Source organism: Bufo bufo, chromosome 4 (genome assembly GCF_905171765.1).
Source record: "Bufo bufo chromosome 4, aBufBuf1.1, whole genome shotgun sequence".
Taxonomy (NCBI): Eukaryota; Metazoa; Chordata; class Amphibia; order Anura; family Bufonidae; genus Bufo; species Bufo bufo.
Window position 1 is genome coordinate 526,536,181 of NC_053392.1, and position 17,194 is coordinate 526,553,374.

At 42.8% G+C, this 17,194-nt stretch overlaps 1 protein-coding gene across 1 annotated transcript in view; it reads left to right on the forward strand.

Annotated features, from left to right (window-relative positions):
- The window catches only part of EML6 (EMAP like 6), a 198,419-nt gene extending 181,919 nt beyond the window's left edge, over window positions 1–16,500 (forward strand). Inside the window, exons 34-41 of the mRNA XM_040429747.1 lie at window positions 2,268–2,382; window positions 3,535–3,723; window positions 3,813–3,985; window positions 5,465–5,627; window positions 6,792–6,895; window positions 8,269–8,422; window positions 9,134–9,234; window positions 15,521–16,500. Coding sequence (XP_040285681.1) covers window positions 2,268–2,382; window positions 3,535–3,723; window positions 3,813–3,985; window positions 5,465–5,627; window positions 6,792–6,895; window positions 8,269–8,422; window positions 9,134–9,234; window positions 15,521–15,545 — 1,024 coding nt within the window. The 3' untranslated portion in view covers window positions 15,546–16,500. The remainder of the gene's footprint in view (window positions 1–2,267; window positions 2,383–3,534; window positions 3,724–3,812; window positions 3,986–5,464; window positions 5,628–6,791; window positions 6,896–8,268; window positions 8,423–9,133; window positions 9,235–15,520) is intronic.
- Window positions 16,501–17,194: the final 694 nt, after the last annotated feature.

Below are 17,194 nucleotides of genomic sequence, written 5' to 3' on the forward strand. Positions count from 1 at the left end.
TTATTAGCGGTGGCACAAGATTTCTGAGGCCAGTGATTGGCTGCTGCAGTCATGTAGATGTACATGACATCATCTCTGCAGGACAAGTAAACAATGACCAGTGGGGACCACTGAAGCATTGGTGCAATGAAATTTGTTTTAGTTTATCATACGGCCTGCTGTAATGCTAGTTTTTTTTAAATCTCAGACAACCCTCGTTGAGGGCATACAGTATGTAAGTTAATGATAGTGCTCCAAATATCATATTAGCAGCGCATATGACTGCAGTAGGGCTTATTGTTGGAGCGGAAGCAGTAGTGTGCTGCTTGCCTTGCTTGCTACGAAACTGGCATAGCAGAAATCAGCAGCTGCCACAAGGGGGAGCTCACTGCATACAGATTTATACTGATGTCAATATATACAATACAATAGCCCTTTCTTGAGTAGTGGTTAAACAGGTGTACCCCAGCTTTTTAGAATATTTAGCTAGGGTAATATTCGCACGTGAAATTATGTTTTTTTTCCTCTTAAGTGGTGGCGTGGTTTTACAAAACTGTCGTCTTTTTTCCCTCCAGAACACATGAATACGGCAACATGCAGCTCCAAATATTCCTTAGAGAGGTTGTGTCACTTCAGCAACTGGCATTTATTATGTAGAGAAAGTTAATAGAAGGCACTTACTAATGTATTGTTATTGTCCATATTGTCTCCTTTGCTGGCTGGGTTAATTTTTCCATCACATTATGCACTGCTCATTTCCATGGTTACGACCACCCAGCAATCCAGCAGTGGTGGCCGTGCTTGACCTATGTGCACTCCCACAGTCCCAGCCACCAGGCACTTTTTCCTATATTGTGCAAGCACGGCCACCGCTGATGGATTGTATGGTGGTCGTAACCAGTGTATAATGTGATGGAAAATTTAATCCAGCCAGCAAAGGAAGCAATATGGACAATCACAATACATTAGTAAGTGGCTTGTATTAACTTTCTCTACATGATAAATGCCACTTGCTGAAGTTAGAGAGTCCCTTTAAGTTTGGGGACAAATACAGCATTTTAAAAATTGGCAATAATCTCCAAATTCACTTTATTGACTTTCTACATACAGTACAGACCAAAAGTTTGGACACACCTTCTCATTCAAAGAGTTTTCTTTATTTTCATGACTATGAAGGCATCAAAACTATGAATTAACACATGTGGAATTATATACATAACAAACAAGTGTGAAACAACTGAAAATATGTCATATTCTAGGTTCTTCAAAGTAGCCACCTTTTGCTTTGATTACTGCTTTGCACACTCTTGGCATTCTCTTGATGAGCTTCAAGAGGTAGTCACCTGAAATGGTCTTCCAACAGTCTTGAAGGAGTTCCCAGAGATGCTTAGCACTTGTTGGCCCTTTTGCCTTCACTCTGCGGTCCAGCTCACCCCAAACCATCTCGATTGGGTTCAGGTCCGGTGACTGTGGAGGCCAGGTCATCTGGCGCAGCACCCCATCACTCTCCTTCATGGTCAAATAGCCCTTACTTTAAAAGTTTTGCCAATTTTTCGGCTGACTGACTGGCCACTCGTTTTTCTTTACTTAGCTGCTTTTTTCTTGCCATAATACAAATTCTAACAGTCTATTCAGTAGGACTATCAGCTGTGTATCCACCTGACTTCTCCTCAACGCCACTGATGGTCCCAACCCCATTTATAAGGCAAGAAATCCCACTTATTAAACCTGACAGGGCACACCTGTGAAGTGAAAACCATTTCAGGGGACTACCTCTTGAAGCTCATCAAGAGAATGCCAAGAGTGTGCAAAGCAGTAATCCAAGCAAAAGGTGGCTACTTTGAAGAACCTAGAATATGACATATTTTATGTTGTTTCACACTTGTTTGTTATGGATATAATTCCACATGTGTTAATTCATAGTTTTGATGCCTTCAGTGTGAATCTACAATTTTCATAGTCATGAAAATAAAGAAAACTCTTTGAATGAGAAGGTGTGTCCAAACTTTTGGTCTGTACTGTACATCACATCACACACGGTACAGGGTAGTTTATGGGTTAGTGTTAGTGTTCCTGTCATACTCCTGGTGGTCCTAGATCAGTTCAGTAGTTAATAATTCATATCTCTGGTGGCATAAGCTGATGTAGGAGTTAATACTGAAATCCATTATACAAGGCGGTCCAGGGTGGTCATGGGTATATGTTCAGGATATTATATAATGGATGTTCTTGTACTGTTTAGGATGGAGAAGAATTATATTGACAGTCAGAAATGTTTTCAATTTTAGGACAAAAGAAGGGGGCGCCGTTAAGCTATGGGATCAGGAAATGAAACGTTGCCGGGCATTTCAGCTGGAGACAGGCCAAACCCTGGACTGTGTGCGCTCAGTATGCAGAGGCAAGGTACGAGCCCACCACTGCTTGAAGACTTGAATTTATATTGAATTATATTGAAAAGCCGTGAAATAATGTTTTAATTTCAACTGGGCAGATTCTTGAAAACTGTCTAAAGGAAAAACTCTTTATGTTTGCCATAGCAACCAATCACAGCCCTGCTTTCATATCTCAAGAGCAAAATAAGATATGAAAGCTGAGTTCTGATTGGGTGACAAAGACAGGAGTTCTTTTATACTGAATCTGATTTTAATTTTCAAAAATGATAATACAATGTAAAACAAATGACAAAGACGCAGATTGTCATAGGTCCGCCGACACGCTCGTCATTTTTGTTTTAAGTGGCGAGGCATGGGCAGAAGGAGACGGGGCCTAAGCGGCTCAAAACACTTGCCATTACTTACTCCTGTTTTCTAGCGCAAGTAATGCCTTAAAGAGGACCTTTCACCGATCCTGACATTGTGAACTAAGTGTCATGATCTGTACAGCGGCGCCCAGGGATCTCACTGCACTTACTATTATCCCTGGGCGCCGCTCCGTTCTCCCGTTATGCCCTCCGGTATGTTCGGGGACTTGGTTATAGTAGGCGGAGTCTGCCCTTGTTCTGCGGGCGTCTCCTTCTCCTAGGCTGTAGCGCTGGCCAATCCCAGGCTGTGAGCTCTGCGCACTGTGAGCTCTCCTAGGCTGTAGCGCTGGCCAATCCCAAGGGCAGACTCCGCCTACTATAACCAAGTCCCTGAACATACCGGAGGACATAACGGGAGAACGGAGTGGTGCCCAGGGATAATAGTAAGTGCAGTGAGATCCCTGGGCGCCGCTCTACATGTCATGATACTTAGATTACAATGTCAGGATCGGTGAAAGGTCCTCTTCAAACCTATACCGGCATCTAGTTAGTGTAGCTTTCAGGCTCTGGCACACGGACCAGCAAAGTTTAACCAGAATTATTAAATGCCGCTTGCTCCTATTTACAATTTTGCCGCCACTGCAATGGAGATGAAAGCTGGCGTTAGAAACAGCAATCTTGATAAATCTCCTCCACTGCCTGTAAAAGGTTAACGCTTTTGGTATTCACACCATATGTGCCAAATTGTGCTCCTCTGAGACTCAGGATTTCTTTTATACACTTTCCTAAATCTCCACCGTTAATTTTTTCCAAAGGGCAAAATTTTGGTGGGGACCAAAGATGGAGAAATAATTGAAGTCGGAGAAAAAAATGCTGCTTCCAATATCCTAATTAATGGTCATGTAGAAGGAGAGATCTGGGGTCTTGCAGCACATCCATCCAAGGACATATTCCTCACAGCAAGTAATGATGGCACTGCAAGGGTATGGGACCTTGCCGATAAAGTAAGTCCAGGCTACAAATCACGTTGAAATGAACATGAAGAGTCCTGTAGCCTGCAAATGAATATCTTGTCTGATGTTATGTTCCACAGAAGCTTCTGAACAAAGTGAGTTTGGGTTATGCCGCATGTTGCGCAGCCTACAGCCCTAATGGAGAAATGGTAACAATTGGCATGAGGAACGGAGAGTTTGTTATTCTGCTTGTCAATTCTCTGAAAGTGTGGGGCAAGAAAAGAGACCGCAAAGGAGCTATCCAGGACATCAGGTATGCCGTGATGTGCTTGTTTACATCCCCCCTTCTCCTGTGATCTTTCTATACAGGTCTGAAGGACTGTAAAATGTAGATATACAGTACATTGCATAAAAGGTGTTGATTTTGTCCAGTTTGGCCACGAGTCTAATGTGTATGGAGGTCTCCTGATTGTCCTGATTTCAGCATGACTGATCATTTAGCCTACAAATCGATGATCTATCCTTACGCTCCATCGAGTGTTGCATCCCCTTTTTCCTTTACCAGACACATCTCTGTACTTTTAGTAGTAGCTGTGCCTGGTATTAGAGGTCATCCCCATTCACTAGAAAGGAACTGTAACACCAGGCACAGCTGCTACCTAAAGTATGGAGATGTGTGTGGTAAACCGTGAGGGTGCATTCACATCACTGTTCAGCTTTCCGTTCTTCTGATCCGTCAGAAGAAGAGAGAGAGAGGGGGAAAAAAGCAGGATACTGTTGCATCAGTTGTCATCCCTTTGAGCAATTTCCATCTGAGATGCATTTTTTTTTAGACAGAAAAAAAGTACTTTTTTCCGTCTTAAAAAAACGGATCTCAGATGGAATTGGCTCAATGCAATCCTATGCATAATTGATGCAACAGGATCCGTTTTTTGCTGGATCCTGTTTTTTTTTCTCTCTCTCTTCTTCTGACGGATCAGAAGAACGGAAAGCTAAGCGGAGATGTGAATGCACCCTTAAGTGACCAGCAGTCAGCAAAGTCAGACACCCACTGGTATTGATGAGCTATCCTAAGGATAGATTATTCATTTTTTTCGTCCCAAATAACCCTTTTAGGTCACTGTCAGATGTGCCTGTCCGCAGCCTTTTCAACACTCACTATTGAAATGCACATGCATAGTCAGCTGAGCCAAGCATGAATGTTCAGGGTACTTACACATGGGGCGGATTTCTGAGCAGCAAATCCGCAGCGTACCAGCTAAGTAAACGAGATTTAAAAAATCTCATCTACACTGCGCATAGATTGACCTTCAGTGCGGACTGTGAAATCTGCAGCATGTCAATTCTTTGTGAAGATCTTCATTCCGGATCTCATTCTTTTGAGTCAAACGGTAATGAAATCCGCTACAAAATCCACATGTAACACATGCTGATTTCAATGCAGAAAGTCAGTGAAATCCACACCAAAGTCAGCATCAGGTACAGTTCTCTGTGCAGGTCGGCTACATGAACATGCTGCCTATTTTGCATACATTTTTGTGCAGAATATTGGCAGCATAATACAGTACCAGCTAAGTAGATAAAGTTTTCAAGATATCATGTAAATGGTGCGGAAATTTTCTGCACCTGAATTAATGCGGTATTGGTCGCACTTTAATTTGCTATTGACGCCTTCGCTTCTTCGTTCTTCAGAGACTGGTCTCCCAGTGTATATCCCTTCTGTGTTTTTACCCCCTGAATAAGGGGCTCATTGCACAACTAAACTGCAATACTATGTTTCATTTTTTCTTAGGATCAGTCCTGATAATAAATACCTGGCTGTCGGATCGGCAGAGAACACAGTCGATTTTTATGATATTACTCTAGGGTCTTCATTGAACAGGATCGGTTACTGCAAAGACATCCCCAGTTTTGTGATACAGATGGATTTCTCTGCAGATAGTAAATACATTCAGGTACAAGTACAGTTTATAGACATTACTCTGTGATGCGAGAAGAGTCCACAGCACGACAATTATAGGCCTAGGAAGATTTCATTGTATTTTATGATACAGTGATGTATGTCAGGCGGGTCAGTGTGGTTTTATCGTTGTAATAGCTGTATTCATACCTGTAACCATTCTACAACCACACATACTTTTGGCTTCTTGATATAAAATGCCATAAACATGTTTCGTTTAGTTCCCATAAATATCTTTTTATTGAAGACATCTGTAAAAGGTTACAGTAGTTTTCGCTTTATAAGACGCACCTGATGATAAGACGCACCCCCGGTTTTAGAGGAGGAAAATAAGTAAAAAAAAATTTCATCAGACCTCACATCAGACCCCCCATATCAGGAACTCACATCAGACCTCCATGTCAAATTCCCATCAGACCTCCTTGTCAGACTTCCATGCTAGGACCCTATGAGAACTCCATGTCAGACCCCCATCACACCTTACATCAGACTTCCATGCCAGACCCCCATGAGACCTCAGATCAGAGATAAAATAAAGAACTTCACTTACCTCTCCTGCTCCGCCGCTCCTCCAGTCGCACTCCCTTGTCTTCTCCGGCCCACACTGCACTGACCGCTTGCATCGGCAGATCATAGTGCGTGCACTACGTCCTGGCGCCGTACGCGGTCAGGACCTGCAGTGCAGAGGGGGCCGGAGAAGAAGACGAGGGAGGGTGAGTACCAGCAGCATTCACAGCACTTCACCCACTCCCTGCACCTAATGCATAGTAGTGAGTGCTTCCATAATGGAAGCGCTCACTTGTATTTGCTTTATAAGCGAAAAATACGGTATATTAGATCTGATGTCCAGCATAATGAGCGCACATTATATGCTGGCTCTGAGCAAAAGGTGGAAGCCTGCCATAATTCCTGCTTTAGTAAATCACCTCTGATTTTGTACATCTCACATTACTTGGCTTTACTAACACAGGATTTTTAGTTGGTGTACTATATAGGTGGGCTACATGAGAGACTTGACATATTGTCTCTGCCCCCTGGTGGTGACATCATGCAAATACCTCAGTCAGCACTGCTAAAAAGTAACATTTTGTGCATATATCACCACATTTGTTGTAGATTACTGTGTTAATGTATTTTCCATGGCCTTATTGTTCTGCAGGTAGCAACCGGGGCTTACAAGCGACAAGTACATGAAGTGCCATCTGGCAAGCAAATAATAGATGGTGCCTTGATAGAGAAGATTACCTGGGCTACTTGGACAAGGTGATAATGGATATTTCTTGTATTTAGTATTATAGTATACATTATTAATTGAAGAGTTTTGATAAATCTTAGGGCCTATTTACATGGGCAGATTATTAGGATTTTTTCTTGCTTGTTCCCGACAATTGTCCCGGGTAAATTGCTGCCAGTCACCCGACAAACAAGCAAAATGCTCATTTGCTGGACGATCCGTCGTTTATGCGACGAATATAATCACTGTTGGTCGTCACCCTGTGTGAATTGGGGATGTGATGCCAACAAACAATCAATCTGTGTGGGGGATGAACTATCACAGTGCTGGTCAGTGATTGGGAATGAACGGTTCTTTCCTGATCATTGCCTTGTGTATAAGCCCATAAATAGACCTATAGCGCCCTTTTACACTGGCCAAGGATTGGATCAGTTATCAGGAACGAAAGTTGGCACCAATCACCCAACAAAGTGTTTATCGGGTGAGCGCATCTTTGAATCTGTATTTGTCGGAAGCACATTGCTTGTGTATGGAAGACAAATAATTTAAATAACAATAGTTCGCCCCCTCCCCCATTGAATTTGGATCAGGCCAAGTGAAAGACAGTTTAAATGAGTGCCAATTGACTTAGGGTAGTGATGAGCGAATCGTTTCTTGACACTACGTACGAATCCGATTTGTTCATCACAGTAATTAACCTGTTGTAGAGGGGCTGTCCCTCCACCGCCGTTAAATTGCATTGTTCACTAGGCGAACAAAAAAAAATGGCCGCTGGTCTCGTAAAAATCTTAATCTTGCGCATGTGCTGTGGGTAGCAGTGCAGGTGTAAATATACTCAATAACGAATACAAACCTGGATTCAGAATTGCTTGTGGCGTGCCAAAATCTAGAATTCGGGTTCGTTATTGAGTATATATGCCCATGCGAGACCAGCAGCCGTTTTATTTTGATCGCATAGTGAACAATGCAAGTTAATGGTGGTAAAGGGACAGTCCCTCTACAACAGGTTAATTACTGTGATGAATGAATCGGATACATATGTAGCGGTATGAACTGATTCGCTCATCACTAACTTAGCGTCCTCTTACACGGGCCGATAACAAGCAGTAAACGATCACCGATCGACAATAAAAGTGAAAAGGGAACAAATAATCGTCTCCACTGGGCAATGTGCTGCTGCCACATCAGAGATGGGATCACCAGACTGATAAGCATTTTGCTTCTTTGTTGGGTGATCGGCGACACCTTTACATGGGCCACCAACATTTGCCCGTGTAAAAGGAGCTTTAGTATGTGCCACAGATACAATGGGAAAAAACGTATAATCAGCATTGTGCAATATTGTGAGGTTGGCGGCGCCTTATCGATCACCAGTCACACATAATGTGTTTTCCTTTATCAGCATCCTGGGAGATGAAGTGATTGGTATCTGGCCACGTAATGCGGATAAAGCTGATGTCAACTGCGCATGCGTGTCACACGCTGGACTCAACATTGTTACAGGAGACGACTTCGGCCTGGTTAAACTCTTTGACTTTCCTTGCACTGAGAAATTTGTAAGTGTACATGGAGCAAAGTGTGACTGTCCTGCTGTGAAACACTGTTTGAGCCACAGTGGCTCAGCTATACCAAAGCAAGGCATTTGTCACTTTCTTAAAGGGCATCTAAAGTAATAACTGGAATGGGTGGACTACAGTACTCAGAAAGATTATCATAATTAGGTTAGTATTTAGTTTAGAAAAAAGACGACTGAGGGGCCGATCTAATAACTCTGGCTGCTGCTCGGCGGTGTCTGGATCCTCTTGCTACCCCATAACCATTTGTAAACAAGAGTATTCTCATTCATTGACAGCAAGCAAATATCTTGAAATGGTGAAGAATTGAAACATACAGTATATTAGTTATCCAAATCCTGAGTCCCTCGCTCTCTCTGGTAAACTTCCAGGTAGACCAGATGACATGCGCTAGTGCAGCCAATGACTGGCAACAGTAGTAACGTGTCCCCAAATGTCATGTGACTGCTGCATCCATCCGAAGGTTTCCAGGATGGGAACCGGAAAAGCACAGAAGGGAGCAAGAGAGCCAGAACAGAGCCGCAGGGAAACAAATGCACAAAGCTGGAAAACCCCTTTAATGTTACTGACTGATGAAGGTTTCCAGTGGCCACATATACACTACACAGGGATAAGTCCTTTATGTAATGTATTGTAATCGTTGTGAAGATGGTAGTAGATATTATATAGCTCATATCATTTTGTTACTTTTAGGCCAAACACAAACGATACTTTGGTCATTCGGCACATGTGACTAATGTCCGTTTTTCGCACGATGACAAGTATGTCATGAGCACTGGAGGGGATGACTGCAGGTAAAGTCAATGCTATGAAAAACAATGCATGAAATACACTGTACTTGCTCGCAATAAAGGTTAGCCCCCTTTTTACATACTGTAATAGAGCTCTGTGAAGCTACCTATTATGTGGTACACAGTTTTAAAGATGTGCCACCAGAGAAAGGTGTCACCTTAAAGAGGACCTGTCACCACAAAATTCAGTGCAATCTGCAGGCAGCTGAACAGATTAATGTATAGTTTTATGAGAAAAGCTTAAGTAAAACTTTATTAATTTAATTTATACATTTATATATCTGCTTTTTCTGACTTCAGTTGTACACGGGGGAGGTGTCATCGGTGACTGATAGCATTCCCTGTGTAAGTGTGTATACAGAGATAGCTGTCAGTCATTGATAGTTGTACATGGGGGAGGTGTTATCAGTGATTGATAGAATCCCTTGTGTAAATGTGTATACAGATAGCTGTCACTGATCAGATGCTCCCAAGTACAAATAAACTCAGAAAGAGCAGAGACTTATATGTATAAATTACAAGTTTTGCTGAATCTTTTCCCAGAAAGACTATACATCAGTCTTCTCAGCTCTTCTGGCTCTATAACATGCTGCCTACAGATTATACTGTATTATATGGTGACCAGTTCTCTTTAAAGAAGTCGTGTGCTTTTCACAATCCCCTTTTATTAAAGTAGTCCTAGACAATAAGCTGATCACAGGTTGTCTCACTGCTGAGATATCCAGTGATCAGCTAAAATCTGAGGAGGGGCCTAGTGGCATGATTTCAATTCCAGAGCAGCGCCACCACAGGAGAAATGGAGCATTACACAATGCACTTTGAAATGAATGGGCTGTCCATGTAACGCACAAACTTGCCAGGTTCTTCCTAGTGAGATTCTGTTTGTAGCTACTTTTCACTAAGTGAGACCCCTGAATAAGGAAACCCCTCTGTTAACTATTCCCGAACAGGGTGTTTAAGACTGAGCTTATTAAAACAGGCAAACTCTAAAAAGGAATTGTGAGGTTAGGCCGGGTTCACATCAATGCTTAGCTTTCAGTTACCGAAAAAATAACAGATCCGTTATTATGAGCATCAGTTATTATCAGTTTTTGGCACTTCCGTCAGAGATCAGTTTATTTTTATTTTAAACTCGTTTTATTGAAAAGGTCAAATAAAACAATTACAAAATGTATCTGTTTCACATCTCTGAAAAGCTATAGCTTTGTTTCATAAAGCATAAAATATATAAAGGGATTGACAGCAGAGATACATTGCATCATCCAGAGAACCACATATTACATCCGAGTATCAGCAGAGAGCAAGTGATGTGACAAGGCATTCAATGTACTAATGAACGTTTGTACAGAGTACTGCGTCAAAGATGAGGAGCACCATCATCCCCAGATCCTGTTGCTGTTGGAGTCGCAACCTCTATGTTTATATACAATGTGTTCATATGGAATAATAGTGCTGACTAAAGTTTTCCATTGGTTGAGAGTTGGGCAAGTATCCCCCATCCATCGAAGTGCAATGGCTTTTCGTGCCAAGAATAGTGCTTCTTTTAGATATATCCTAGTGTAGTGAGGATATAACGCCTCCTCTAGGATGCCAAATACACATATAGTAGGGTGGACTGGTAGAGGTAGGTTCACCAGTGTGGATAATATATCTTTGATATCCTGCCAGAACCGCTTGATATAGCAGCAGTCCCAGATTAGGTGCCAAAAGTTCACATTTTCTGCAGAGCACCGATGACAATTAGTGTGAGAGAGACATCCCATTCTATACAATCGGGAGGGAGATAGGTAGCTCCGATGTACAATACAAAGCTGAATAAATCGGCGGTTATTAATAGCTGGGGAGACCCCAAGAGGCGACTCCATGATGTCTGAGATATCCTCATCTGATAGATCAGGGATCATGGCTCTCCATTTATCTATTACCTTGAGGTGAGTTAGGTTCAGTTTAGTGTAGGTAGGTTTGAAATGAAGCCTCGGGGTCCCTGGGACCGAAATATTCCTATAAGGGGGTAGGTGGATACGGCTACCTGCGTCCCAGGAAAGTGGGCGTTTAGGGCATGTCTGAGCTGCAGGTAGCGGTAAAAAGAGGCTCTAGAGAGCTGGTGTTTACACTGGAGGTGGTCAAATGTGCATATGGTGCCGTCTTGGTAAACATCCCTAAGACAACAGACTCCATGTGATTTCCAGAATTGAGAATCTGGAGAGGAGATCAAAGGTGAGATCATGAGATTGTCCCAAAGAGGGGTCTCAGCACTAATATCTCTTAGTAGCAGACCAGGCCTGTATAGCTACCCTGTGGATTGGCAGGAGAACACGGGGAAATAATAAAGGCTTTTCCAACACAGGCCATAGAGACTTTAGACCAAGGTAGAAAGCTAAGTGAGCCTCTGAGTTAGGAATCCCCTCATGTGGGGATAGCCAGGATTTTAGATATCTAAGCTGCCCAGTCAGGTAATTGAAGTAAAAATCCGGAAGCGACTTTCCTCCTCACATATTGGGGTGACATAGTGTTGACAACGATAGCTTGGGCCTAGTGGATTCCCATATAAATGGAGATAATAGAGAGTTTAGTTGTTGGAAAAATCTCTTCGGTATAATGTACGGGAATGTTCCAGGATGTATATACATTTGGGGAGTAGGATCATTTTGATTAAGTTTTAAGCCCCGCAACAGATAAGGGAAGGGTACCCCAGGTGCGGAATTTGTCTCTGCAAAAGTCTAGAATGGGGTGACGTTAAGAGAGTGGAAAGTGCTGGTCTCCCTCGTTATATGAATACCCAAGTACTTAAAATGGGAGACAATTGGTAAGTCTTGAATTTGGTCTGGCCAATCGGACTCATATAAGGGGAAGAGTGAGGATTTCGCCCAATTAAGACATAATCCAGAATATTTCCCAAAGTCATTAATGAGCTCTATTGCTCGGAGGAGAGTATCTTCCACCCGAGACGTAAAAAACACTGTCATCTGCGTATAGGCCCACTCTATCTTCTATTTTGATGCCGCAGTACATTGGGTCCTGACGAAGACAGATGGCAAGTGGTTCAATGGCTATAGCAAATAACAAAGGGGATAATGGGCATCCCTGTCTTGTACCCCTGCCCAGATTGAAGTATGGGGATTGCATCCATTGACTGCTATATTAGATCTGGGGTTTTTGTATAATATCGAGACCCACTTGATAGAAGCAGGACCAAAACCGAAACAGCTTAAAGCAGTAAGTAGGTATGGCCACTCCACAGAGTCCAAGGCCTTGGCGGCATCCAAAGACGCCAAGGCCCAAGACTGGTGCCACCGAAGCCCAGTCACCACCTGCACAGGCCGAATATTTTCGGATGTGGATTTGCCTGATTGGTCCGGGTGTATAATACTGAGAATACACTTATTTAACCTAGTTGCTGGTATCTTAGCTAGTATTTTTTTTATCTAAATTCAGTAGAGAGATTGGGCGATATGATCCACATTCTGTAGGGTTCTTATCTGGTTTAAGGATTACCACTATAGTGGCATCATACATTCGAAGGGGGCAAGTGTCCCAAGTAGAAGGCCGCATTTGTACATTCTCCTCAGAGGCTCCATGAGTGATTCTGAATATTTGGCATATAGCTCCTAGAGGGATTCCATCTGGGCCTGGGGACTTGCCAGTGGCTAGTGAGGCAATGGCCGCAGATATTTCACACTACCATCACTGAAAAATTTAGTAGTCAAATGACATTTTTAGTCGCCAAATTTAAAATACATATAATATAACTGGGATGCTTAGGCGCATGGGGTTTTCTAAGCTATAGCCCACGCAGTTAAAGGGGTTGTACACTCATTTCCATGACCTGTCAGACTAGCCAGATTTGCGTTGGTAATCCCTAGGTGCTGGGTCCTGGCTCATTCGTTTCCAGGCCTCCGCTGCTTTTCTGCTTATTCGAGAATCTTATCCAAACAAAAACTTTCCTTGACAGAGTAAGGGCTCATGCACAAGAACGTATCTTCTTTCCGTGTCCGTTCCGTTTTATTTGCGGACCGTATGCGGAACCATTCACTTCAATGGGTCTGCAACAAGAAAACGGAGGTTACTCCGAGTGCATTCCGTTTCCGTATGTCCGTATTTCCGTTACACAAAAAAATAGAGCATGTCCTATTATTGTCCGCATCATGGACAAGGATAGTACTGTTCATGACCGCTGGGTCTTCTCCAGCCCCTCCCAGTAATCTGTCAACCCGATCCGCGATGTGTCAAACTCTAGCGCCAGGAAGACAGCACACTGTTCGGCGATCACGGTCTTTGTGACAGATTGCCCTATCTGTACCCCTAATAATGGAGTCTCCTACTACCAGGACCTGTCTGGCCTGCCCTGCTCTCCTGGTCCCCTGCTTACTGGAGCTGACATTCCCCTGACTGGCAGAGGAAGGGTCCGGCGGCAGCAGTGCTGTCCCTGAACCGACATCCCCCTCATCTGACAACCGTGCAAACTTGTTGGGGTGTGACAGATCAGGGCTAGCCTCCCTGGCACTCTTCCCTCTACCCCTTTTTCTAACTGTTACCCAGCTAGCTACCTCATGGAGCATACTACCATCACTAGCCTGTATTCTCAGGACTGCAGGAGACGCCTGGTTTTGGTGCACAAGATGCGCTAATAGCTAACTAGACTGGTTACCCAGTTCAAAATAGGATTGTTTAATGCAGAATAGCTTACGCTGTGCTTTCTCCTTTAAGAGGGCGAGGTATTGACGTCCTTTGTTCAACCAGGCGTCTTTATGCATGTCTGTAAGGTCTGCCACATATTGCGCCTCTAGTCTGGTACATTCAGAGGCCGGTTCAGATTCCTGCCTCGCAGAGGTGCGTTTAATAAATGAGATGAAGGATTTTAGGCACCCTCTTATGTTGGCCTTCAGAGTTTCCTGTATAAGGATCGGGTCGTCAATAGACTCGTTTTCAGAAAAGAAAACCGACAGTTGATCTGGAATTCTGTCATTGTTAGTTGGGAGGGATAACCAAAAAGGGGTGTATTCTCATGGTGGGCCTAGGAAGTCCCTCATTTATGCATATACTCAGCTGTACAGGGGAGTGGTCAGATATCCCCTGTTTCTTGTAGGTCACTGACTGAATGGAGGCGCATAGAGCAGCATAACAGAAACGGGACGGATCTTCTAAAGGCATTCCGTCATAGAATTGCGTTATGGTCCATGGTAACGGAATCCCTAATGCAATTCTGCTTTTACCACCAAACAAATTTCATAACATGAATTCGCTCATTCCTATATCTGAGGAAGAAGCCACGGGGCGAAACAGCGTAGGGAGGAGGGCACTGACATATCACTCAGTAATTTCACTTTTTGTACTTTATGTAATTTCTTGCAACTTTTTTCTTACTGCTTTTTGCCTTGTAACTAGCTCTCACAAGAGGATATCTACTAGGCTTTTTCCTATTATTGCGCCATCAGCGCCCTCTTGTGTACTCTTTGGCCAATAACACGTAGCTACTTTTTAATATTCATATCATTCTATTATCTGCAAGGTGTTCTTCTTGTTTATTTTGGAATTTTTGATCTGATGGAAAGCCAAACAGTGATTTGAACCCGGCCTAGTAGTTGCGGTTCCCCCATCCAAGATCCTCTAGAGCTGAGCTTGACTACAAAGACTGTGTCTCACACATCCATGCATTACATGGACAGCCTATTAATTGAAATGGGAGCAATGTAATTCTACAATTATTCTGTAGAGGCAGACTGCTGCTGATTGATGGTGGCTCCAGCATGGTGACACCCTTGTATGGACTTATTTTTGGGGAGGCTTGTGTGATAAATGACAAAAACCTCACTGCACAGAGGGTGTGAATAAGACTACTTTCACATCTGCGCTTTCCCTTTCCGTTATTGAGATCCGTCATAGGATCTTAATAGCGGCGGAAAACGCTTCAGTTTTGTCCCCATTCATTGTCAATGGGGATAAAACTGAACTGAAGGGAACGGAGTGCACCAGAATGTATTCTGTTCCTTTTGGTTGCGTCCCCATTGCGGACAGAATAAAACGGATCCGTCCCCCATTGACTTTTAGTGGTGTGCATGACGGATCCGTCTTGGCTGCTTTAAGGATAATACAGCCGGATCCGTTCAGAACGGATGCAGATGGGGACAGAAGCGTTTTAGCTGATCCATGACATATCCAGCAAAAACGCTATTGTGAAGGTAGCCTAAACAGTAATTTTATATCTGGCATGTTTGTTGTTTATTACTATCTCTTTTTTAATTGTTGGACCTTGTCACAGCTAATGAAGCGTCTCCTTTTTCTGTTGCAGCGTGTTTGTCTGGAGATGCCTTTAAAAGCAGAGGAATGCTTGCATCACGGTGACTTGAAGCGCGTGGTGGCAGCCGCCGCACACATCCATGTAAATGCTGCTTGGGTTTCTTGTGTCAACTGGACTGTAAGGACAACAGTGTAGAGATGGGACCTGTTACTTCCAAGTGATGAAAAGCTATTTTTTGGGCACAATGCATCACTTTACTTCCAAGAAGACTGAGCTTACAAAGAAACACATCCATCCAAACATGATTACTTTAGCCTTTCACTATATTTTAGATTTTATAGAGGTGTAAATTGAATCAACCGCTTTGCAGCCCATTGATATCTGAAACGCGAGTTTACTTTATCGACGGATCTAATAGAGCTGCATCCTTAGTGATTACGAGAATTGCACATTTTGTAAAGAAATCTGAGAATAATCATGCTATTTTTACATTTTATATTTTACATAAGCCATGTTCAAAGCACTTAGGCTTTTTAGTTGCTTACGGTAATTCGTTTTTTTTTTTGTGTTTTTTTAACTCATTAAGTGCCTTGAACTATTTGTTGGCAGCCAGGCTCAGTGCAGCACGTGGCGTTGGTGCTATGGACATCCTCAGTGATGGTGGCTTTATATGGAGCGATGCTCTGTCACTCGTGACTTTCTAGATCAATCTGTCCGTTACTGTAATACAATGACATACGGTAAGTGATCACTGTGTAAACGTAGGATACGTAGATCTCTTCAGTGTAGCCTAAGTCTTCCACTGGTATCTTAGACTGTGCCGCTCAGTGTTGACAAGCTGTGATAGATCATTCCCAGAGTAATGGGACTAGCAATCCAACTCAGTGCTATGACATCTGCCCATTATATACATATATTAGCTGTTATCCCATGATATATATATATATATATCTACGAAAGACCACAAGTTGGTATATAACATCATAGTATGTGATTATAGTTAACTTGCATCCACAGAGAAAATAAACTTAAAGGGGTTATCCAATGATTAATGTAAAAAATTAAAATCATACATCATATAGTACATGACAACCTCTTTCTAACAAAGCCAGAACCAGCCCTGTACCTCAAGTGGATCCATAGATCTCCCCATTCATTGCTCCAACTGTTCTGCTAGATTTATTTGAAGCTGGCAACTCAGGGGCGTGTCCTTTCTCAGGGGGCGTGTCCTTTCTCAAAGGGAGCAAAGATAGAAATGAGCATGTGCTTCCATCTCAGTGAGCAGGACAAAGAAATTAGAAGAAAGAACAACCAGCAGGTGGCGATATATACAGATATATAGCTATGATACATTTTTAATTACACAACTATTCAGATTTAGGTGCTGGTTTGAAAACATAGAATATTATTTGTGGGACAACCCCTTTAACAAACAATTTTTAAATAATAGTCATTGTCAGACTGTTACAACAAGTATTTAGTCGAAGGACACCCCCATCTTACTCCAACATGTGGAAGCTATGACTGGGACCAAGTGGGCTAGGACTGGACTCCTTACTACAGTGAGTCCTTCTGGTTGCTGTCCTAATATAATCAGCTGTACATTACATTCTGGTGCCCTACATTAAATATATCAAGAATTGATATCTAATTAAATGTTTTTTTGTGTGTAATATAGAATATAGTGACCTTGAACTGAAGGGCAACTAGACGTGAGATGCCTTA